A 25,867-nucleotide genomic window follows, 5' to 3' on the forward strand; every position below is an offset into this window, starting at 1 on the left:
TGAGGTTCTTGATCTTTCCCTGCCCCCCCACCTGCTTTCCCCCCCTTTTCTCTTCCCCATCCCTCTTTTTTTCTTCTTTCCCTTCTCCCCTACTTTCCCTTTTCTTTGTTCTTTAGACTTTGCTACTCATTGGACTTGTGTGAGGATGATACACACGCCCAGCACAGACCCCACCCAGGCTGCTAATATTGGCAGCTGTCACCAACCCTCAGGACTGGGTGGGGACGCCAGCGCCAAAGAACAAAACCTGTCAGCCACCTGGGAGAAGGGAAGAGCTGGGCGATTCTGGCACTCTAGATCCTGAGAGTTAGGGGTCAGGAAAAGGCAAAAATCTCCCTAATCCTGATTTGAGTCTTCTTTGGCCCACCCAACCCAGTTTCAACCAAAAGGGGAGTACTCTGGATGGACTGTTTCTCTGAAGAGCCAATAAAGTTTTAGAAGTTTGAAAAGAAGGAAAAAAAAGCACCCAAGGAACTCACCAGCAGCCACTAGCGTGGCTGAGCCTGCAGGCTCAGACTGTGAGCCCGGGAGGCTTGTGGGCTGGCAGCTGGGCTGGGCCTGTGGGGCTCAGAGAAGAACCGAGGGGTTGGCGTGGAGGAACCCTCTCCTGCCAGAAATGGGAGTCACTGTGGATGTGCACCAAGTGTACAGATACCCATTTGAGCAAGTGGTGTCCAGCTTCCTCAGAAAGGTAAAGAAGCAGCAATTGCTGTCCCTTTGATTCTCTTCGTCCTCTCTTGGACTGTGGGTGTTACTGCTGTCTGCCCTGATACTTAGTAGCTGATGACCACGTGCAAGATCACTCCCTTGCAAGTCCCTCCTGTCTTCTTCACCAAACTGGATTGTCAAGTAGAGAGGCTTGGGAGATGTCCCCTTTTCCCTTCTTTCTGGGAACTGGAAGTGACCATTCCCTCCTTGGAAGTCTCACAGCGCTATGATTATACCTTATAGGGATTTTCATATTCTACTTTGTATCATATATTTGCATGTGTGTCTTACTTTTAAGCTTTAGACTCAAGTTCTCTGAGAAAGGGATAGTGTCTGTAAGTGTTTGTAAATCAGTGAATGAATGAAAGAGAAACTCCTGAGGTCTTGGTTCTCTGTCCCACTTGGAGTTTTTTGTTTTTAAACGAGCCCCTGCCTTTGCTGTGAAAATGGAGGAATTTTATGAGTCTTCCCTTATCCACAAAACTTTGAGGAAAGAAGGTCCTGGGGTCTCCACTGGGGAATTGGAGACTCTGATAGGACAATGTTCTTGGGAAGGAACAGGAGTTAAAAGGAATGACTGAATGGTTATTTTTTGTACTCGTGAGACAGGAGGTGATGGATGATGGAACACACAATTTGGAGCTGTGAGAATCCTTAGAAGTGATTTCATGAAATCCTTTCATTTTACTTTTCTGTCCTACAATCTCATATTAACCCTCCATCCATGAATCCAGTCAAGACTTCTGTCTTGCTCTAGTCTGCCATCATTTCATCCAGGCTACCATTCCCCTATATGTGTTGACTCCACCTATTGGAATACAAGTTTCTTGTGGTCAGGAATTCTCCTTGTTTTGTATTCCTATTTCCAATATGATGCTTTGCAGGTTGTACTCATTTAGTGAATGCTTTTTCTTTCACTCCATCTGTAAAATAGGGTAACTGAAGTCACAAGATATCTAAAATAGTGGCAAAACCAAGGTTCAGTTCTGATACAATTAGAATCAGTTAAACAAGCATTTATTAAGTCCATACTTTAATCCATGCATGGTACCAGGTGCTGGGGATAAAAAGAAAAAGACTAAACCTTTTCTGTAAGTCTGACCAAGTCACACACACCCTGCTTCTACTCAGCAAATTCTAGTGGCACCCTCTCACTTCAAAGATAAATACAAAATTCTCTGGTTGGCGTTCAAAGCCCTTCAAAACCTAGCTCCCTCTTTCTAGTCTTCTTACACCTTGCTCCCTGACATATACTCTTTGATTCAGTGACACTGGCCTCCTGGCTATTCTATGAACAAGAAACTCATCTAAGCTTCAGGCATTTTCTCTGGCTGTCCCCCATGCCTAGAATGTTCTTCCTCCACAACTCTACCTATTGTCTTCCCTGGCTTCCTTTAAATCCCAACTGAAATTCCATCTTTGACCATAAACCTTTCCCAACCACTCTTAATTCTAGTGCTTTCTGTACATTTTTTCCTATTCTGTATACAGACCATTTGCACAGAATTTATTTGCTTGTTGTCTCCCTTACTTGATTGTGAGCTCCTCAAGGGAAGGGCCTATCTTTTGCCTCTTATCTCTCCAGTGCCTGGCACTTGGCACTTACTAATCGATTGGTCTATTGCCCTTAAGTTTTTCAACAGGCATTTGTTACAGGATATAGAAGGGATGGGGAGGGGAAGGTAAAATAAAAGAAAACTGAAAAGGAATGAAGAGACCAGTTTGTGAAAGTCTTTAAATGCCAAACAATATTTTATATTTGATTGTGGAAATAATAGGGAGCTACTAAGTTTGTTAAGTAGCAGAGGTGATGGATAGACTTGTACTTTGTAGCTAAATGAAGGAGTTGGGAAGCTTGAAGCATATTTCAATAGTCTTGGCTTTAGGTGATGAGAAACTTGAATTAGGATTATGTCTGTGTGAGTGGAGACAAAGGGACATATAAGAGGGATGTTGTGAAGGTGGAAACCATAAGGTTTGAAAATAGTTTGTCCATGGTTCGTTAAGCATAATATAATTTTTAAAAATCTCTAATAATATTCCAAATTATTTTTGCTTTATCTGATAGAGTGATTGAAACTCCTGCTTTTTTGGACAAACTTGATTCATAATAAATTCTTTTCTAGACTTAAAAATTCCATGTAAGTCTTATTTTTGCATGATATATTTCTTGTAAGCAACAAATTGTGTTTTTGCTTTCCAGTCCTGCCACTCTTTCGTTTTATTGGATTTTTCAATCCATTCACAATTAATGTTATGAGAGTTAGATTTGTGTTTTCCTCTATTTGTGTCTCTAATATTACTTTTTATTTGTTTATTTATTTATTTACTTTTAGTTTACAACATTCAGTTCCACAAGCCTTCTAGTTCTAAATTTTCTTCCCCTTTCTCTCCTCCCCACTCCCTGCCATGGCAGCATGCAATCCGATATAGGTTCTACAAATACCTTCACATTAAACATTAGTCAAGTTGTAAAGAAGGATTATTAACCAATGGAGTGAACAACGAGAAAGAAGGAACAAAACAAAACAAAAAAGAGAGCGAACAAGTAGTTTGCTTCAATCTGCATTCAGGGTCTGTAATTCTTTTTCTGGATGTGGATAACCCTTTCCATCATGGGTCTTTTGAAGTTGTCTTACAGTCTTGTATTGCTGAGAGGAGCCCAGTCTATTGAAGTTAGTTGTCACAGATACAGTGTGTCTGTAATTGTTTTTGTTTTCCTGGTTCTGTTCTCTTCACTCAGCATCAGTTTATATAAGTCTCTCCAGGTTATTATGAAATCCATCTGCTCCTCATTTCTTATAGTACAATAGTATTTCATGACATTCATATACCACAACTTGTTTAGTCATTCCCCAATTTCTAATGTTGTTTTTTGGATTTTTTTTTCTCTTAAATTAGTACTTTGTCACTATGTCTGTGTTGCTTAAACTTCTTTGATTTAGCTCTATTCCCACAGACTCTCTGCTCCTTTCACTCCTCCCATTTTAATACTTTCCCCAGTTTTTGAGTTTACCTTGTTAATTGGTTACTTTTCTCCAATTTTTCATTATGTTTCTCTAGTCCTCACTTTTTCCATTTGTTTCTACTTGTTATCATCCTATAGGTTTCTTCCCTTTTGTAACTAAATTTCTTGAGAAAGTGGTCTACAGCTGGTGTTACCACTTCCTCTCTTCTCACTTTCTTTTTAACTCTCTACAGTTAGATTTCCAAATTCATAGTTCAGCTGAAACTGCTCTCCATCCTTGCCCTTCTTGACCTCTCTGCAGCCCTTGACTCTATTGATAACCCTCCTCTCCTTGAGACTCTTCTCTCTAGGTTTTAGTGACAATACTCTATTCTAGCTCTTTTATCTGTCTGACTTATTCTCAGTCTACTTGGTTGGATTTAAATCCAGGTCACTAACTGTAGGTGTCCCACAAGGCTTTGTCCTGGGCCTCTTCTCTTCTCCCTCTTTAAAATTTTACTTGGTGATTTTTTTCAGCTCCCAGAGATTCAATTATTAGCTCTATACCAATGTTTCTCAGAATCCATTTATCTAGTTCTTATTCCTTCACCTAACCTCTGGAGTTACATTGTCAGCTGCTTATTGGACATTTCAAAATGGGTTTCTTAGACATCTCTAGTTCAAAATGCCCCTAAACAGAGCTCATTATCTTCTCCTCCCCAAACTCCCCTTTTCTGAATTTTCTCATTTCTGTTGAGGGCACCATCCTTCAAATCACCCAAGCCAGCAACCTAGGTGTCACCTTTGAATCCTCATTCTCTGTCACCCTCCACCCCAACAGGACTATTGCGGACTCTTGTACTATTATCTTTTTCTTCCCATTTTATTTTTATTCTCCCCCCATTAAAAATCTTTCCTCCCCTCCAACATTTTTGTTAGTTTTCCTCATATTTATTTCCTAAAGGCATTTCTTTGCTTTGTACTCTTCTCTTCCAATTCAGAATCTCTTCTTTGAATTCTATTTGGCATTTCAACATTTCTCCCCCTTCTATTCCTCCATCACTCTCTTTCTGATTTCCTTCCTCCGTGCACCCCCATTTGCTGATGGGTATCTACCTTGGCTTTTTCCTGAGTTGGGATATTTGTATTTCACTGGCCTTAGTTCTTTCCCTTAGTATCTCTGGGAGTGGGGAGAGGGAACAAGAACAACCCCACCTTACTTTTAGTATCCTTTATTTTAGGTCCATAATGGCCATTTATTTTGGCCCTCTGCCCTAGATTCCTTCCTTAGCTCTTGTCCTTTCCTTTTCTGGCTGACCTGAATAATTGACTATCACTTTTTACAGGTAAAGAGAATATAAGGAAGATGTTCCAGAGCCCATATAGTCAACTTAGACACTACTCTAGGCAGAAGGCAGCATTATCCTCCTTACTCTCCAAAACCTTCTCACATGTCTGGGAAGAATCAGTGTCTGCTTTTTAGTGTGGGAAGGAGTCAGGGGCTGGATTGTGTTAGTAGATTCTATACCAGGTGGGGATCCCCACATGGGCCTCAGGCATGACCCTATGAATTATTTTGTGCATTCCTTCCAGAAGCACCAAGCTAGTGGGGAAGGACCACTAAATGGATACCTTAAAGATTAGCATTTTCTAGTGTTAGTTCATAAAGCTTTTACCTTGATGCGATTCCTGCTTTCTTATCCTGGGAATTCATCTATAATTTTTCTGCATCTGGCACATAATTCCCAGGTTGGGGTTTCATTTTGAGAATTAGTGAGGCTGCTAGGCCTATAATCCCAAAGACAAAAAAAAAAAAGGAAAATGACCTATTTGTACAAAATATTTACAGTAGCTCTTGTGGTGGCTAAGAATCAGAAATTTATAGGATGCTTTTGGGGGATGGCTAAACAATTTGTGGTATATGGAATATTATTGTGCTATAAGAAATGACAAGCAAGACTTCAGAAAAACTCAGAAAGACTTATATTCATAGGTTCCCAAGCTGTGGTAGAAGCATAAACATAGAAGAGAAGAGAAGAAACCCTTGAAAAGCCATTTGTACATGTTTCATCTGTTGTGTAACAAAGTTAAAGTCATAGTGATTGCATTATTTTCCAAATAAACACACAAAATATAAGTGATAACCAATTAGTGGTCAAGTCTCTGTACAGGTCTTAATAAGCAAGTATTGGTAGGGCTAATGTGCCTTGCATTGTCAGGAAGTTCAGTATACATCAGCAGGAATATGTGCATGTAATGACTTGTTATGATGCCTTATAATTACATGATACAATATTGAATCATCAAAATTTCGATGCATGAAAACCCCCACAAATTTATGATAAATTATTACATTTAAGATGTATCACTTAAAAACATTTTTTGAAATGATGCAAATTTCAAAAACAGTATTAAATACTGTTAAAGGGTTGAAGAAAGCAGATTTCCAGGGGGGTGCTGAGTAATTTTTTTTTTTTTGAAAAGGGGATGGTAGGCCAAATAAATTTGGGAACTTCCGAATGAACTGATGCAAAGTGAACTAAGTGGAAACAGGAGAATTTTGTACACAGACAACAATAATGTATGATGAACTGTGAATGACAGTCCCAAAGGACTCATGATGAAGCATACTATTTGCTTCCATAGAAGAAACTGATACTGTCTGAATACAGACTGAAGTATGCCATTTTCCTCCTTCGTTCCTTTCCTTCTCTCCCTCCCTCCTTTCTTTGTTTCTCTTTTTTCCTTCCTTCTTGTGCAAAATGACTAATAGGATATGTTTTATATGATTGAACATGTATAAATTATATTTCATTGCTTATTGTCTCAGAAATAGGGAGTGGAGGGAAGGAGGAAAGGATAGAATTTGGAACTCAAAACTTTAAAAAAAAGTAAAAAATTGTTTTAACATGTAATTGGGAAAAATAAAATATATGAAAATTGGAAAAAATAAAGGGAATCAAAATCAATGCAAAAGAAGTAAATGGAGGAAACCAACAAGCCTAACAATCCTAACCTTAAGTGTAAATGTAAAACAATTTAATAAAATGAAAGAAAACAAAACATTTTTTTTCTAGAAAATTTCTAGTTTACAGTCATGTTTATCTTATTTCCTGGAAAGTCTCTTGCTCAATTCCTTTGTATCCATTTTATATATGTATATGTATATATTTTCCCCAATAGAATATAAACTATATGAAGGCAGGGGGCTGTTCTTTGTTTTTGTTTCCCCTGTGTCAAGTATATAATATGTAATTAAGAAATGCTTATTATTAGACTGATTGATAGTCCTAGCTTAATGTAAAGAATCCTAAGAGAACATGTCATTTTTATAACTGCATTCCATAGTACGGAACCAATGGAGTACCTGGCTGAAGATCACACAGCTTCTCAGCGAATTTTGCATATTTAGGTCTTTTTAATCTTCATTTCACTACTTTTAAAAAAATCAATTAGCATTTATTGAGTACTTACTAGGTATCTGTTTGGCACTGTTAGATGCTGTAATAAAAAAATCTCCACTCATAAGAAGCCTACATTTTTGTAGAAAAACAAAATATACATATAAATACATAAAGAATAAATATCAAGAAAATACATGTGCAAATAGTTAATTGAATCTGTGATCTCATTGATTTGGGAACTTCTTCAATCATGTAGATTGAAATGAATCTATGCCTGTCTACTGACTACTCTGTGTGATTTTATGATCCATATTCTCCCCAAAGTTTGCCAATGGGGATCTACTAGACATTGGAGTCCTTTCTTGCTTTCTTCCAACACTGTGAAATGGAGTGGGGCACTGTGGTTGCCCATCTGACAGCTCTTTCTCTCACTGGGTGACAAACCCTTCTGCTCTTTCTGTTACACAATTTTTTTGATGGTATCCTCTATTCCTGTTCTTCAGAGTTATTGTTGATTTTTTTTTTTAAAGCAATCGGGGTTAAGTAACTTGCTCAAGGTTACACAGCCAGTTATTTCTGGGTATGATGCTGAGTATCTGAGCCCGGATTTGATCCCCAGGTCATCCTGACACTGGAGCCAGTGCTCTTACTCTCTGAGCCACCTGGCTTCCCCTAAGCAATTGGGGTTAAGTAACTTGCTCAAGGTTACACGGCCAGGTGTTTCTGGGTGGGTGCTAAGTGTCTGAGCCTGGGATTCTATCTCCAGGTCGTCCCAACACTGGAGCCGGTACTCTTACTCTCTGTGCTACCTGGCCGCCCCTAGAGTTATTGTTGATTATACGTTGCAACTTGCTCATAGCCATTATACAGCTCTCCATTGTCCTCTATGCAGTGTTCATCTTTAATTCTTCAAAGGCAATGGTATCCCATGTCTCACTGCCAACAGAATTACTGGCAAATAGTTTTTATTGTAAAAAAGTCCCTTTTATCTTGCTGTAAGTTTCAATTCGGTGAAAGTGTTTTGCCCTTTTCCTTCTTCATCAGCTTAACAGATGAGATGATTCATTTTAGACCCCTATTCAAACTCTAATCAATATTAGTACATTATAATTCTATAAGGGGTAATGATTGTTAGCAATTATCTTACTATACTCATTTAGTGATGCATATTTAGTCAGTCATCTAATATGGTATAAGAATAAAAATGTTTTAATCCATATTTTATATAAATCACATAGGAATATAAGTTCTAATGGGTTTTAATATAATCCCTATGCCAGGCCTTAGACTTTAATGTAATGTTCACTACTTATCTACCAGCTATGAAGCATACTTGTGTAACTGCAAGAAGGCTGACAGGGACATCTCCATCCTATTTCGCTCAAATTCTATGACTAAACCAAGCATGGGTGGTATGGTATGGAAAGTCCATCTCCAATCTGTTTTTGGAATGTATGTGTGACTTGTACCATTTCCCTTTGCCAAATCTAAGGAGAGTCCATCTTATGACCACCCTGCTGACACATCATTTTTAGCTTATGTATCATTGGTTCATGAAGCAAGATCTATCAACCAATAGGATTTTGTACTTTGAATAGTCTCTTTAGAATGTTCAAGTAACATTCAAGTTACTTGAATGTTCAAGTCTGGTATCTGTAAATCTGATATCAAGTCTTACAAAGATAAGGTGCTGGAAGGAAGGGGTATCTTAGACTGTGAGGGTCACTTCATTAGAGGGGGCCAGGTCTCTTTAATAAAGTGTTTTGGCTCAGAGCTCTGCCTCAGTTTCTCTTTTAGTCATTTGGGGTATTTTTTGTCCTCACATTAGGTGGTAGTGGATGGAGTGGTAGGCCTAGAGTCAGAAAGACCTGAGTTCAAATATGACCTCAGATCACACTAGCTGTGTGACCCTAGGTAAGTCACTTAACCTCTGTTTAAGTTTCCTCATCTGTAAAATAGAAATGATAATAGCACTTACCTCTCAGGGTTGTTTTGAGGATCAACTGAGATAATAATATCAACACTATAGTAGATGGCACATAGTAGGTAGTTAGTAAGTACTTGTTCCTCCCCCTCATTGTACCCTCAACCCAGTTCATTGTTTGTGTTTTGACCCAGGTATGTATATTGTTGGACAAGCTGCATTTGGATGCATGTTGAGATATGGGCAATTAACATTTTTTTATCCATTTGCTTTTCCCTCTGTGAATGAATGAGCCAAACTCCTTAGAGTAATTATAGGTATCTTCCAGGAGGTTCTGCAATGTCTTGAGACTTGATTCAATCAACTCATTAAAAAAAAAAAAAAACCAAAAACAGAAGTATCTGAAAGACCTTACCATCCACTTGGAATCCTTCCTCAGTCAGGACTCTGTATTTGATCTTATCCATCACAGCAATAAATACCTTTGCTGAGCATATTCATTGCCTGATTTTTATATTGGAGATCATCAAATAGGATTTTTTCTATTATTAAGTTTTCGAAGGAATCTTGAATGATCTTGATACACAGATAAGAGACACCTAGTTGTAAAAGAGCCTGTAAAACAATGAAACAATGTTTTATTCAGTCTAATGCTTTTTTGTAATCTATGAATAAGTGCAATAGGATTTTATACAACAAATTTCAAGTCAGCATAGTAAACTCTTTTGGAACACCCTATATTTTCTATATTTTTTCAGTCACTTGAGATGGTGAAGATGTGATCCCTTGTTAAATATCATTAGCAAAAACTTGTTTCCTAACAACACTGTCATTAACTCAAGTATAAATAACTCTCATAAAGTTTTGGTACAGGTGGGAGAGAGAGCATATAGCTCAGTAGCTCTGGATGTTTTCTTGGTCACTTTTTTTTTCTTTTGGTAGCAGATTTTGGTAGAGATTTTCCCCTACACTTTTAATATCTTCCCCTCATGTATATCTATTATGCATTGTTCCTTCAATGCCCTCACAATTATCACCATTGCACAGATCTCTACATATACTTGATCCAATCCGACTGTTTTCTTTAGTGTCGTTTCTTCTTTCTTTGATGTGTAAAAAAGTTTGAGATGTAATTTCCAGGTAATCATTTTATTAATTATAGCTAGTGAATAATTAATAAAATGATGGTCATTTAGCCATCTCATAAATCAAAGACCCATGCCTGAATAGAATACAATGGTTTCCCTACTTAGTGGTGTCTCAACCGGATTGAGAAAGTTAATCCAATCTCAATATTATCATTGCCCTTCAAATGTGGATTTGACCTAGTAGAGACTGAGGAAATAAGAAGGGAAAAACCCTGGATCTCTCTAGTATTTGGTTATTTAATAATCATTTCTCTTATTCCTCTGTAAGATTCTCTGTAAGGGTCATTTGGAACCTCATCATCCTGCAAGACTGAATAAACCTTGGTACTGAGACTTCATCAGTGCTCTCTGCCCTTCTGATTGGAGGAAGGAACAAAAAGCTCCTCCTAAAGCCTCCATTTCAGGAGGGCACTTGGGTCAGCCATCTCTTCATTTCCTACCTTGATGGTTTCCTATGGACTTCTCTATCATACTCCATTTATCTGGCACCTTCCCCTGTTTTCTGCTTCCTTTTATGTGTTATCTCCCTTGTTAGATTGTAAGTTCCCTGAGGACAGAGACTATTTTTTTTTTCATTTTTGTATCCCCAGTACTTAGCACAGTTCTTGGCACGTAGGAGCATTTAAATAAATGTTTATTGATTGACTGACTGTAAGTGCCTCAGGAGTTGTGATGTTAGGATCCAAGTATGGTGATTCCACCATCTTTGATTGAAAAAAAAAACTGTCTGTTATAACAATAAATTATTGCAAATATTTTCTTTTTTTTTCTTCTGTTTGTAGTCTTCTTCCCATTATCATTGAATGCCCTTCAGATAACTTTGCTTTATTGGATATTTTGCTCAACTTTCTTTAACAAAATGCTTGGCATATAAGAAGCACTTAATAAATGCTTTTTGATTGATTTATTACAACTGGTTTTATCCTCCATTGCTTCTCTCTGCTTTATGAGACTGCTCATAACTATTTATCATCTTTCTTTGTAAGATTTTATATGCTAGTTTATATTCTAATCAAGTATTGCCTTTGATAGCCATCTTTCCAATTAGCAAGTAAGTCAAATGTCTGCTAAAGTGCTTTCTGGGGTCTTTTGGTCTCCTTGTTGTAGCAATTAATTTATGTTGGTTTAGCTTCTGGATAAAATTATTATAGTGATTGTTGATCTTATTTCTCTTGTCCATTTCCATTTTTTATTTTCAAGAGCTTATTTAAATAATTCAAGATTAAACCCTTTAAATTGTACATCATATATTTTACTCATTACTATTCTTCTTTATTATAAATTCTGGTTTTACTTGAGATAAGTCCATGGACTGACTGTTCACAGGCAATTGATTCTGATAACTCCCATATCCACATTGTCTTTTTCTGTCTGTTCTAATGTAGCCACTTTCATTTTTTTTACAATGTTATCTGATGCTCATCTGTTCTGTACCTACTAATTCTGCTTTTATTTTTATTTATTTTTTCAAACAAAATGTTCATGAAAGAGGTAGAGGTTCTTAACTTTTTGTGTCACAGACCCATTTGGCAGTCTGATAAAACCTGTGAACTCCTCCTCAGAATAATGTTAAGTATACAGAATAAAACAAGATTATAAAGGAAATCAATGATATTGAAATGTGGTTGTAAAAATATTAAACTAATTCATGGACATTGGGCTAAGAATCTCTGATAAAAGAGAAATAAGGCTTGTGAGTAATCTACAAGTTTTTGACCTATCTCATTTATTTCTTTGGAACTCTACTTATATATTTCTTTCCATCCTCAACTTTCCATACTTTTACATTGAGGTCACCAACTATCAGCACATAAATTGATTTGATTTGAAGAATCTTACCAAGTTTCGTGTAGAATTTCTCTGCAATTTTGTCATCAGCAATTGATGTTGTTATGTAACCTGCAATTATTTTCATGGTTGTCTTTTTTTTCCAGGAAGAATAATTACAAATAAATGCAAGATAGGGAGGGAGGGCACTAGCAGTTGGAGACAGTTTAGGAACAGTTTCATAGAGACAGTGGTGTGTAAGCTATGTCTTGAAGGAAGAGAGGTGTTCTTTGAGCTGGTGATGAGGAGAAAGTATGTATATTTCAGATTTGGAGACAAAGCCAGCATTAAGGCATGGAGACAGGGGACTGAATACCAAGTATGAGGAACAGAAAGAAGTCTATTAGACAGGAACACCACAGAGTATGGGATGGGCATTAATATGCAATGTATACAATGTGTTTGTATCACAAGTACTAAGTACAATGCTTATAAGTGCTTACTAATTGCTTTTTCATTCATTCAGTGAAGCTGGAATGATGTTGTAGATTGGATTCATGTCTTGAAGAAGTTTTAAAAGTTAAACAGAGGCATTTATATTTTATTCTAAGGGCAATAGGGAACCACTTGAGTTTATTGAGTGGAAAAGCAACATGGTCAAATCTCTACTTGGGAAAATCACTTTGGCAACTGTGTGGTAGAGACTGAAGTGTGGAGAGTCTTGATGGGAAGCCAATTAGGAGGTTACTGAAATAATTTAGATGGGGGGCACTGGGGCCTGAATTAAGGTGGTTGCTATGTGAGTAGAGAGAAGGGGTCAGAATGGATAGTTGTAAACTTAGAAATGACCAAGACTCAGCAACTGATTAGATTTGTGATGTGAAGAGGAGTTAGGAGTTGAAGATATTGTTCAATTTATGAATTTATGGGACTGGAAGAATGGTGGTGTCTTCAAAACAAGTAGTAAATGTTTGAATTGAATTGTTGAATTGCATTATATTGAATTTCATTCATATAGTGTCAGACTAGCAATAAGGAAGCTTAAATAAAGTTTTCTGAAAAGTGAAGGATTCTTCAGTAATGTAAATCATGAATCCTCCCAATTTTGTTTTTGCTAGTGAGGGGGGTTTTATGCATGGGATTGTTTTTTAACTGAATCATTCCAATGTGATAAATTAAGATTCATCCATTACACAGTCTTATTGAGTTTTGAGTAATTGGTTTGTGTTCCTCATAGTTAAATACATCAGCATATTCTCTGGGGAATTTCCTGTCCCTCATTTCCATATTCTGTTCTGTTCTATTTCAGTAGGGTCCAGTGCTAATGAAGGTGAGGGTAGGGGTTGGATCCCTTTGTGAGCTAGTTAGTTAGCTTTGCCTTCTTCCAAAAGTACAGGCTATACTCTCAAAGTAGGCCAATCGTTTTCAAAATGTGTCTGTCTGATCACAAAAAAATCTGGGAGACAACTGTGCAAATCCCTATCCATTCCTTAAAAAACTGCTGAAAGCGAAGCATATGGTTGTAAATATGGATGAAACATTTATTCTTCTTTGTCCTTGTCTTGGCCAATGTGCAGTCTTGTAAAACTTCCTCTTGGCTTTCTTGCATAGTGTCTTCTCTGGTCTTTGGGCATTTCTTTTATAGTGTCTTAGCAGTTATTATTGTCTTTTCTTCAGGGGAATTAGTTTGACAGTAGTTCTTAAACTATGGGCCCTTTGCTCTTTGTGGGGCTTGGGGGAAGAAGTTATTGCAAGATATGAGCTCTTTGAAGGGGATGAATAAATCCCAAGAATGTTCCCTAAGAATGGTCACCACAAAACATGTAGTGTAACTAGGATAATGCATAAGCAAGCATATCTTCTACAGACTGGATACATTGCAGATAAATATAGCTAGATGCTGTTGTCATTAATAAAACACAAATTCATTGCAAAATGTTATTAAATCCACGGTAGCTTTTTACCACCATACATTTTCATAATCAATGGATATTAATAGTATAATTACTACCATGTTTGGGGTCTGAGAAATTTTTTGACACTTAAAAAGGTTCCTCAAACTTGAAATGGTTGGGTACCACTAATATTAGTAGTTATTAAACAATATAACTTAGTAGCTATTTTTTGTCTTAGAAAAAATTAGTTTAAATCAACCATTCCTAGCCTATGGACCACGGACCTATGGAGAAGAGGAAGCTCTGGTATTCTTTTAGGATGTAAGAGTTTTGCTATAATTTGAAGGGTAATTTTTTTGTGGTTTGGTTAAGAGAACACTGGAGTAGGCATCAAAAGGCATGGATTCTAGTCCTGCTTGCAACATGGGCATCATGTGACCTTGAACAAGTCATACTTCTCTGAACCACATATTCACCACATATAAAATGAGAATAATATTTTCATGAGAGGGTTGTAGTGAGGCCCATATGTGATAATGCCAGTTGAGTTTCAACAGACATTCATTAAGTACCTGCTGGTTTCTAGGCACTATAATTTATGGGATAGAGCTCTGAAAATTTTATAGCTTTGTATAAGTACAAGGTGGCATCATTCTGTTTTCAATGTGAGGTTTCCTATGAGGATTATGTGAAAATGTTGACATCTAGGAGAATAGTATTTATACTTTTGGAAAGCTGATTTATTTTATTCTGATGTTGGAAGTTGCTAAAATACTAAGCAAGTTGTATTTTAAATGGTATCTTGTGCTGTGGCTTCTGGTATGTTATTCCCTCACAAGTCATAATGCACTACTATTTTTAAAACCTTGAGAGGCATTAACTCTCTTTACCCTTGTGTGGAACAGATCATTTACACTAAGACAGTGCATGCATGAAAAGTTTATGTGGTACCTTTAAAACAAACAAACTAGGAATTGCTTCTCAAATATTGTGTTTCTTAGCTGACTCTTAGTGGATGAATAGATAAGAAAAACAATATATTGAATGAATTCAATGTTCAGTATTCATCTGGACCAGGCCTTTTTTTTTTAATGACTTTCTCTCTTCCATCTGTCCTTCTCTCTTCTCTCTCACTTATAGCTGTTTCTCTCTTTAACTAAAATCATTTACAAGGAGCTTTCCAAAGTTGGGTAAATGAATTATAACTCTACAGGAGAAGCATCTCTGGTGAGCTCAAATGACTATTTTTAACGAGCTTGCCTTTTAGGAATTGGCATCAGAGAGAACTAATGAGAGAGGGATGTGCTATGAAATATCTACTTCTTGAATCTCATGTATATTAAATCTAGTAAGTCAGTAAAGAGGGCTGTTGTGTTGAGTTAGTTTGCTTATTTATATATCAATTAAAGGTCAGATAAAACTTTTTCTATAGAGTTGTTGTTGATTTATTATTATGTGGACAAAAGAAACATTGCAAACATTATACATAGTGATGTATGATTTCAACCTTAAATTGCTTTGGAATTAAGTAACATACTTAATTTGGGTAGCTGTAATAAAATACAAAGGCTAAAATAATTTTTTTCCTGAAATACAGTGATCCAGAGCTCTACTATATTACTGGAAACTGGATATGTTAGAAGAAATTATTGTAATAGTTACAGTTAAGCACATAAGTGGCATTTATGAATGGTATTTTCATTTCTAGTAGAAAGTTGATTAGGTTTTTAGTAATATTTTCCTTTTCATTCATGTATATGGAGAGAGGGGAAGGACTCAAGGAGGAAGAAAAAAGGGAAAGTGAGAGAGAAAGAAAGGGAAAGAGTACTCGATTTGGTCTTATGCTAATCACTTAATCTGTGTCTCAGGCAAGGTAATAGGTCCTTGGGATGGATCTATTGACAGAGAGAATGCTCTGCATTTTTGAAACCACAGATACTTCATGTACTGATAGTCTATAAATAAGCATTTGTTAAATACCTATCATGTGGAGTCACTACACTATCTTCTGGGTACAGGCTACAGACAAAAATGAAATCATATTTGATTTCAAGGAACTTGTATTCTACTTGGGAAGACAACATGCATGGGAGTATATGCATACATATATGCACATATACATACATACACGCATACATACATATACACACAGAAATCAGGGAAATTTTAAAACTGTGGAGATTAGGAAGGGTTTTATGCAGAAGGGATTGAACAAAGTCTTCCCAAGGGTGGGTGTGAGAAGAGAGGGCATTCAAATAAAGCATGGGGACAAAAGCAAATGCATGGTGATGGAAGAGATAGTATCCTGTTTGAGAAACAGCAGAAAGTCTAGTTTGGCTGAATGATAGAGTGTAGAGAAGAGAGAAATGTGAAATTAGGCTGGAAAGTAGGATGGGGCTAGGTTATGAAGAACTTTCAGTGCCAAACAGAGGAGTTTATATTTGAACCTACAGTAGACCTAGGTTCAAATCTTACCTGAGGTAAATACCAGCTTTGTCACTGCAAGCAAATGATTTAACCTCCAAGTTAGAGGATTTATCAATTTATATCTGGAGTCATACTGGACTCCTCACTATCTCTCACTCTCCTTATTCAAACTGTTGTCAAGGTCAATCAATTTCACCTTTGCAGCACCTCATGAATACACCTCCTTTTCTCTTTTGACACTGCCACCACTCCGGTGCAGTCTCTTACTATCTCATGCCTGAGCAATTGCAATAAAACCCGTGGGGGATAAGCCTGCCTTAAGTCTATCTACTCTAATCCATTTTCCTTTTAAAATTTTTTTTTGCTTTTTGGAGGGGGGAAGGTAGGGTAATTGGGATTAAGTAACTTGCCCAACACAGCTAGGTTTTTTGTCTTGTGTCTGAGGCTGGATTTGAACTCATGTCCTCCTGACTCTAGGGCTGGTACTCTATTTCCTGTGCCTCCTAGCCACCCCCTCTAATCCATTTTCTATTCAGTCACCAAAGTGATTTTCCTAAAATGCAGGTTAGAACATGTTGTCTCTCTACTCAATAGACTCCATTGGCTTCCTATTACCTCCAGGAGTAAATACAAAATGCTCTATTTGGCATTCAAAGCCTTTCATAACCTAGCCCCTCCTACCTTTTGAGTCTTCTTATACCTTATTCCCTGACATAGCTTTGATCTAGTGACATTGACATTCTAGCTGTTCCACAAATAAGACACTCCATCTCCCAGTTGGACATTCTCTCTGGCTGTCCTCTAAAGCCTGGAGTGCTCTCTCTCCTCCACTCTGACTACTGACCTCCCTGACTTTCTTTAAGTCCCAAACAAGTTCCCACCTTCCACAGAAAGGCCTCCCTAACCCTTCTTAGTTCTAATGACTTCCCTCTGTTAATCATTTCCCATTTATCCTATAGATAGCTTGCTTTGTATATATTCGTTTACATGGTATTTTCCCCATTTAATTGGTAGGAGGATAGGAGGGCAGGAGCTGTCTTTTCCCCCCTTTTGTATCCTAGCATTTAACACAGTACTTGACATTTCATAGGTGCTTAATAAATATTTATTGACTGATTGATTGATCTGTGGAAAATAAAAGCAGGTCAACAAAAACAGCTAATATGTTGCCTGAGCCTGATGGAAGTCAGTGTTTATCAATCGACAAACTCTACAAATAGTGATTTATGTATTCTTTGGTTGATATCTAGACCAAAGAAAGTAATGGAGAAAATGTTAATAATGTAGATTAAACTGAAAACTGTCATATGCACATTTATTTTATTTTATTTTTCTGGAGAACAGCTTATTAAACATTTACCAACACACAAATGAATATGAGGAAAGGACCCTTCTGAATAAAGGCTGGAACTGATTAATTGCAAAGTTTGGGTCAAAATCACTCCACCCCACACAACTTAGCCTTGATAAATTTGTCCAGTGAGAACATGTTTCAGTTATTCATTTGTTGTGAAGAAAGCCTGGGCACCTCCTTAGGAATAATAGGAAGTCCATTCAGATTCACTAAGTGATTTTGTCATGGCTGCTATGGCCTCTATGAAACCATTTTGCTAGTTGGAATCTGAGATTTGAGCTAATGGGAGCCAGGAAAGAGGACTTCTGCCAATCCCCTTAGAAAAGACTACTTTAAGGGTTGGGGGTGGGAACAGATTGCCTCATTCTTATATCCAATTACATCTACAATTTCAATTAATCTAAATAGCTTTCCATCTAGTGAGGTATCCAAGCCTTGTTTACATTTGGTGTTTGAGATGTCTTTTTACCTGATTCATGTATTTAGATTATTTGAGATGGTGTGATTTTGACCCCAACTTTACACAAATATAGATAGGAAAAAATGCGTGATAAAAGTGCCACCATTTAAAAGCACTCAGGGGTCAAGTTGGAAAATATCCTAAATATCCCAAATAGAAGATGCTTCCAAAAGAAAGGAAAGTATGTATTATTATTTTTTATTTTGTTTTTTTCTGGAAAACTTTTTATTGTAGTTGGAATGGGACACAGCTGGATACAGTAAATTAGATGATTGCAATTTTGTTGGCAACATTTAAAGTATCATAGTCTGGAGCAAGTCGGACATAGGCCTTCTTTCCATCAGGCAGTATCAGTGTGTTGACCTTGGCCATGTCGATGTCATACAGCTTCTTTATGGCCTGCTTGGTCTGATGCTTGTTGGCCTTGACATCCACAATAAAGAGTAGGGTGTTGTCCTCAGTCTTCTTCATAGCAGACTCATTGGTCAAGGGAAACTTAACGATGGCGTAGTGGTCAAGCTTGTTTCTCCGAGGGGCACTTTTCTGAGGATATTTGGGCTGCCTTCGAAGTCTCAGTGTCTTGAGTCGCTGGAAGGTGCGAGATGTTCAATCTTCTTTTTGTGCCTATGCACACTCTTTAGCACTGCCTTCTTGGCCTTCAAGGCATTGGACTTGGCTTCTGTCTTGGGGGGGGGGGACAATGGCTTCTTTCTTCACCTTCGGTGCTGTCTTGGGGGAAAGGGTATTATTTTTAAAGGTAACTGAGAAGACTTTGGTAAATATGTATCTACTTTGTTACTTCTGTGAAATATTTGAGACTAGTTATGTTGTATTGAGGCTATTCATGATGAAAGTAAGAAAAGGACAGAGGTAGGGTTTTGCAAATGATTTTCTATACTCAGCTGCATCTTCACAGTTACAGAATTGACTGAGAGATCTAGAGTCATAATTCCTGATCTTTTTGAGCATAAAGACCTTTGTTTAATGTTTTTCATTATCCCTAGATAATAGTTATACTGCTATTATCTATTAATTGAGAAAATATGTGACAAGAAACTATGAATTCAGCAAAGCTGTGAAATTAATTTGGATTTTATTAATCACATCTATTACATAAATTTTCAAAAGTAGCAATAAATATAAGAGGTGGTGGAGTGTAATAGAGGGCTAGGCTTGGAGTTAGGAAGATCTGGGTTTTAGTCCTGCTACTTTCATGTATTAGTTAGGTGATCATGGGTAAATCAATTAACTTCTCAAGTCTCTGCCATGTAGGCATTACTAATTTGCATTAGTGGAGGGACTTTATACATTGGGAGTTCCTAGTACTGAGTCCTAGGTGCAGACCACCTGTCCCTTCCAGTCCCAGAGCTTATATATGTAAAATGTATTTATTATTACACTTTATATTTTGTTTTCAATGAATAAAATTAAAATGACAAGTGATACTTAATGTGCATATGGAATTAAGAATCCTTTGAAGTCTTTTTACACAATCCTCTGTCCCCTGCATGATAGGATACATGGCTGATAGGTGAGGAAACACTCATGTAGATAAGTTGAGATCCTGCTGTGGTTATTGTTTACTGATGACAAAAAATTTTAATTCTTTGTAGCAAAATATAATCTTAAAATCACCCTTTTCTGACAAAATATCTCCTATACATTGTTGGAATCATAAAAAATATGTATCTTGGATACAATCACAGGGATAACTTGATTCAGAGATTTTCTGCATATCATCATCAAGCAAGACATAAAACAGGGAAAGCCTTGCCCATCAGAAGTGTTTTCTAGTGTCTTTGGGAGTAGAGGAAATATTCCATGTACATAGTAAGGTTTGCCACATATTTCTATCTGTAGATGACATTGTGCAGATTTCACAAATCTTCAGAATAATACAGTGCCCTTATGGGGATCCATGACTCTCTAAGTGAGATTAATCTGTCAACCCATCCAGAAAAACCAAGTAAATGCTGAATGGTGAATGTCTGCATTATGACATACATTTGGACTTTCAAGGTACCACATGGTATTTGGACAGGTATTGAAGACTGGCAGCTAGTTAGGCCCACAATTGAATAAGAGTTGAAAACAATGAAACACTTTCAGCGATTCCAATTTGTTCCCTGTAACAAAAGTCAATCTTTTAAAAATTCCAGTCTTCTTCTGTTTATGCTTTGTGTAAAAATTGTGATATAGCTTGATCTCAGAAGAACGAAAATTATGTGTGACCTAAAGGGTAATGGAAAGACTTATGTCACCATAGGGAGTTGTGCCTGCTACAAACTATGGTTCATATACCAGAGGTAAAAACAATAACAATAATAATAGCTAGCATGTATATAGAACTTTAACGTTTGCAAAATACATTGAAAATATCATCACTTTTACCTAAACAACAGCCTTGGGAGCGATGCATTATTATTAGCTCCATTTTACAGATGAGGAAACTGAGGCAAACAAAAGTTAAGTGACTTACCCAGAGTCACGCAGCTACTAAATGATTGAGACTGTTCTTTCTTCTTGACTCCAAGGCCAGTGCCCTATCCACGGACCATCAACTGCCTTTAAAAATGGAGGACATATATAAATAGAAAAGCAACTGAATCTGTCATACAAAAAGGGTAGGGGATAATAGATGAATAACTACGTTATTACAATAGGGCTTGCAAAATATTGAAATTACTGTATTACTGTTCAAAATAACCTAATAGTGTTATATAATAGAAGCCCTGTTTTAATGAATAGTTTAGAATTTTGATAACCAAAATATTAAAGAATAAGACTTTACAGTGTTGTTCTAGGCTCAGCTTAAAGTTGCATTTTTTGGGTATATAAATGGATTCTTATACATTTTATATAAGTAGAAGAAGCTAGGTGACACAGTGCATTGAGCACTGGGCCTGGACTAAGGAAGACCAGAGTTTAAAGTCAGCCTTAGATACTTCCTAGCTGTATGACCCTGAGCAAGTCACTTAACCATTACTTGCCTCAGTTTCCTCATGTGTAAAATGGGGATAATAATGCCAACTATTTTCCAGGGTTGTTGTGAGGATCAGATAAGATAATATTTGTTAGGCTCTTAGTACAATACTTGCCATATATTAAGTACTATATAAAATCTTAGTATTATTATTTCTGTAATGTTTGAAAATCATTTGTTCTTTTACATCCAATAAACATTTATTAAATGCTCACTTTCTATAAGGCACTGTGCTAGTTGGTTCATGTGTATTCAAATGTGTATATATGTATGTGATAAAAAAAATTGTGTCTTCAAGGAGCATACAATCTAGCAAGTAAATATTCCCCTGGTAATTTTGTCTTTATTGTCATTCCTTTAACAAATCCTTTGTTGGTAAAGATAAACTTTAGCTCAAGTTTCCTCTCTAGTACATCACGAATTCTGAGTTAAAGTGTAAGGTTTTTTTCCTTTTCAGAAAACCCATATTTTTTTCTTCTTTGGTTTTGTACTCAAACACCCAGCAAGAGTATTTTCATCTAAACAGCAGCACACAAAAGAAGACTGCTCATCATACTTATGATGAGCTCTCTGCCTTATACTGACACCTCTTCAAAATGTATGTAATAAACTCCATTTGTTACTCTCAAAGCTGTGCTGCCTGTCCCTCTGAGCTTCTCTATGTTCTATTCTGTGCTTTTCCAGAAATATTTCAGTGGCCCTCTCTTTGGTATCATCATTGTTGCCATTCTACGCACCTCAAGCAAGTGAATAAAAAACTTAGAAAAGGAAAACAAATTCTGGTAAAAGTTAAGCACAGTCAAATAAAGTGAATACACATGGGCCATGTCCAAAAATGTATGTCTTTTTTCTGCCCCTTAAGTTGATTATTTCTTTATGAGGTGGGTAATATGCTTAATCTTAACTCTGGAGACTGTATTGGTGTTGAGTTCTATTTTTTTTTTTTGGAGGGGGGAAAGCAGGGCAATTGGGGTTAAGTGACTTTCCCAAGGTCTCATGGCTAGTAAGTGTTAAGTGTCTGAGGCTGGATTTGAACTCAGGTTCTCTTGACTCCAGGGTTGGTGCTCTATTCACTGTACCATTTAGCTGCCCCCTGGTGTTGAGTTCTTAAGAATTTCAAAATTGTTTTTCTACTTAATGTAGTTTTTGTATAAATTGCTCTCCTGGTTCTTCTTACTTGATTCCACATCAGTTCATACTTCCTGGGATTATGAAATGGTCTCTGTCCTCACTGCTTATGGCACAATATTCTTCTTCTCTCTTCCTTTCCCTACTAATCTCCTTTCACACCCCCTATTCCCATTTCACTCTTAAATTTACCTGATATTTTTCTGCACCAAATTGAGTGTGTCTTTCACTTCTTAAAACTTTTAACAGAACCATTCTACTCCAAGCCTTTGATTTTTCTTTCCCCTCAACTCCCCTTGTGAAGACAAGATCATTCTGATGGAACACTTGCTTTTCTCTACATTAGAAAGTTAGCACATCTTCTTACAGTTCCTTCTAATTGCTCATATTTACTTTTATAGGTTTCTTTGATTCTTATGCTTGCATTCCAGAGTTTCTACTCAGCTCCAGTCTTTTCCTTAGGAATTCTCCAAGTCCTCTGGGTTCTTAAAGGTCCATTTTCCCCCCATCAAGAATTATTATCACTGGTGCAGGCTGAGTTTCTCTTGGTGGTAATCTTATATCTTTTGCCTTCTGGAATATTGCATTTCACGCTCTTCTCTCATTTTTAGTAGACACTGATAAGTCAGGAGTGATCTTGTTTGTGATTCCTTGGTGTTTGAACTGCTTCTTTTTGGATCCTTATGGTATTTTTTTCTTATAGTATCAAGGATTTTAAAAAAATCATAATTTTTCAGGGTGTCCAATATCCTGGGACCATGTTTAGGAAGAACTTAAAATTCTCTCTCTCCTTGACTTCTTTTCTAGGTCAGTTGATTTTTGATGTCAGATACCTCATTTTCTTATATTTTTCAGTCTTTTGATTTTGTACTGATATTTCTTGCTATCTTGTAAAGTCATCAGGGATTTCTCACTCTCACCCCCATATTCAAGCTGTTGCTAAGGCCTGTAAATTTTACCTTTGCAACTTCTCTCGAATATGTCTCTTTCTCTTTTCTGACACTTCCATTACTGTATCATAGGCTCCCATTTCCTCACACCTGGGCAAGTTGCTTAGCCCCTATTTGCCTCAGTTTATCATCTGTACAGTGTGAACACACTGAAGGAGGAAATAACAAATCACTTCAGGATCTTCACCAAGAAAACTCCAAATAGATCATGAAGAATCAGACACAAATGAAACAACTGAACAATAAGAAACTGAGGAAAGACCTTGGAATGAAGAAGGGTTAGAGAAGACTTCCTGTAGGTGGAATTTTAGTTGGGACTTAAACAAAGCTGTGCGGGGAGGCTGAGTAGAGGGGGTGTCAGTAGTCAGAGAACAGGAGGGAGAGGCATGCAGTATAGCCAGAGAAATGCCAGGAAAAGAGGGATAGAGTGTCTCTTTTATGTAACAACTTCCAACTTATTTTACAGATGAGGAAACTGAGGCAAACAGGGTTGAGTTATCTCCTCAGAGTCATACAGGTAGCAAATATCTGAGGCCAAATTTGAACTCAGGATGATGTCTTTCTGGTTCCAGGCTGGGTACTCTATCTACTATACCACCTAACTGTTCCTTCCCTCTGTTAATTATCTCCTATTAATCGTGTATGTATCTTGGTTTGAAAATATTTCTTTGCATGTTGTCTTCCCCCTTAGACTGCAAGCTCACTGAAGCCAGGGACTGTCTTTTTCCTCTTTCTATATCTCTAGTGCTTAGCGTAACTCCATGTCACATTGTAGATACTTAAAAAAAAACTGTTGATTGATCTCTTTTTGTTCTAGTCTAATTGTCAGGGAATTGGTTCAGCAAGTTTACTATTTTTTATTCCAACCTGTTCTTCCATTTCCTTCAGAGCTTTTATTTCATTTTTAATCTCTTGCTTCCTTTTTTCTAGGTATTTATATAGTCTGTGAAAAAATCTCTTTTTCTTTTGAGTTTTGGCCTATAGTTATTAAGTTACTCTTTGCTGTGCTGGCAGATGGCATAGTGGATTGAGAGCTAGGCACAAGTCAGGAAAACCAGAGTTCAAATCCAGCCTGTGACCTTGGGCAAGTAACTTATTTTTGCCTCAGTTTCCTCATCTGTAAAGTGCAATTATTAGCACCTAATAATGGCACCTTCCAGGGCTGTTTTAAGGATCAAGTTAGATGATTGTAAAGTGCTTAGCACAGTTCTTGGCACATAGTTCTGTATAAATGCTAGATATTAATATCATTATCCAGATCTTCAATATTTTTTATGTGGTTGATGTGTTCTACTGCCTACAAACATGCCTGTCTTCTTCATCCTCAAAAAACCTTCACTTGATCATTCTGTCCCCACTATCATCTCATATTCTTTTGCTTTTTGTTGAGAAGTCTATGACAGGTTGCTTTTACCCTTTTCTCTCCCTCTTAGTTCTTTACCATCTTGCTGTCAACGTCATCATTCAATCAAAATTGTTATTGATGGTCTTCTAATTCTCAGATCTAATGATCTTCTCTTAATCCTTATCCTTTTTGTCTTTTCTTCAGCTTTTGCCACTGTCCATCACCTTTTTCTCCTTGATACTATTCTTTTCTCTAGGTTTTCAGGAACTTCTCTCTCCTGGTTTCCCTCCCATCTATCTGACCTTTTTTCTCACACAATTTTGCTGGATCTTTATCCAAATCATGACCACTAACTCTGGGTGTCCCACAGTGCTTTATGTTTTGGTCCCTCTTTTTTTCTCTCTACACTATTTTACTTGGTGATTTTATCCATATACATGGGTTCAGTTTTCATCTCTATGCTGAAGAATCTGAAAACTACTTATTCAGCCCTAACCCCTCTGCTGAGCCGGTCTTGCATCTCCCAATGCCTATTGGATTCCTCAAACTGATTGTTCCATAGAAATCTTAAACTCAACATGTCCAAAACTGAACTCATTAACTTTATCCCCAAACCTTTCCTGTTACTGTTGAGGGTACCACTGAATGGTACTAAAAAAGATATTTGTTTAAATTCATTTCGTGGTACTTTTGATTTATAGCCAGAGCACATTTTTGAAATGATAGCTTACCTTGATAATACCCTTTATCCTTTTGGCTAATCCTCTTTGAGTGTCTAACTTTCATTAACAAGTGCTGTACCAAATTTTATAACCACCACCGTGAACATTCCTAACTCCTAATGAGGCAGAGAAGTTGTAGACAGCTCAATCATTTTTGACTGCCACCTGCATTATCAATCCAGTTTTGCTGGTACATTCTGAATTTGGTCTGCGCTCAGGCCACTTAAGGATATTCTCCTTTCAGTTGCTAATGTGATTCTCCTAAAGTTCCTGTCAGATCATTTCAGCCCCCTACTCAATAAATTTTAGTGACTTCCTGTCACCTCCAGGATCAAATCTAAAATCTCTATTTGGCATTCAAAGCCCTTTGTAACTTATTGCCTCTCTCTCTCTTTCCAGTCTTTTAACCCTTTCCTTCCCAAAGTCATTCACAATTTATTTCAGTAACGCTGGTCTATTCTTCCAATGAGACACTCTATCTCTTACCTTTGGGTCTTTTCTCTGCCTGTCTCTTGTGCCTTGAATATTCTCCTTCTTCATATTTGCCTCTGCTTCAATCCTACCTTGTATAGGAAGTCTTTCCCAACCTCTCAATTCAAGTTGCCCTCCTCTTAATCACGTGTTCTGCACATATCATCTTTGTTCATATTTGCTTGCTTGTTGTCTCCTGATAATACTGTGAGCTGCATTGAAGACAGAAACTGT

The 25,867-nt window shown here is 37.0% G+C and overlaps 1 protein-coding gene across 3 annotated transcripts in view; it reads left to right on the top strand.

Annotated features, from left to right (window-relative positions):
• Window positions 1–201: 201 nt before the first annotated feature.
• The window catches only part of PRELID2 (PRELI domain containing 2), a 141,335-nt gene continuing 115,669 nt past the window's right edge, over window positions 202–25,867 (top strand). Inside the window, exon 1 of one of the 3 annotated variants that reach the window (XM_069102688.1) lies at window positions 202–691. In XM_069102688.1, the coding sequence (XP_068958789.1) occupies window positions 617–691 (75 nt within the window). In that variant the 5' untranslated portion in view covers window positions 202–616. The remainder of the gene's footprint in view (window positions 692–25,867) is intronic. The other 2 variants (XM_069102687.1, XM_069102686.1) reach the window with 2 other exon arrangements.

The sequence above is a fragment of the Petaurus breviceps genome, unplaced genomic scaffold, assembly GCF_028583685.1.
Source record: "Petaurus breviceps papuanus isolate PSGF00001 unplaced genomic scaffold, PetGlider_PUasm1.0 551, whole genome shotgun sequence".
NCBI classification, from domain to species: Eukaryota; Metazoa; Chordata; class Mammalia; order Diprotodontia; family Petauridae; genus Petaurus; species Petaurus breviceps.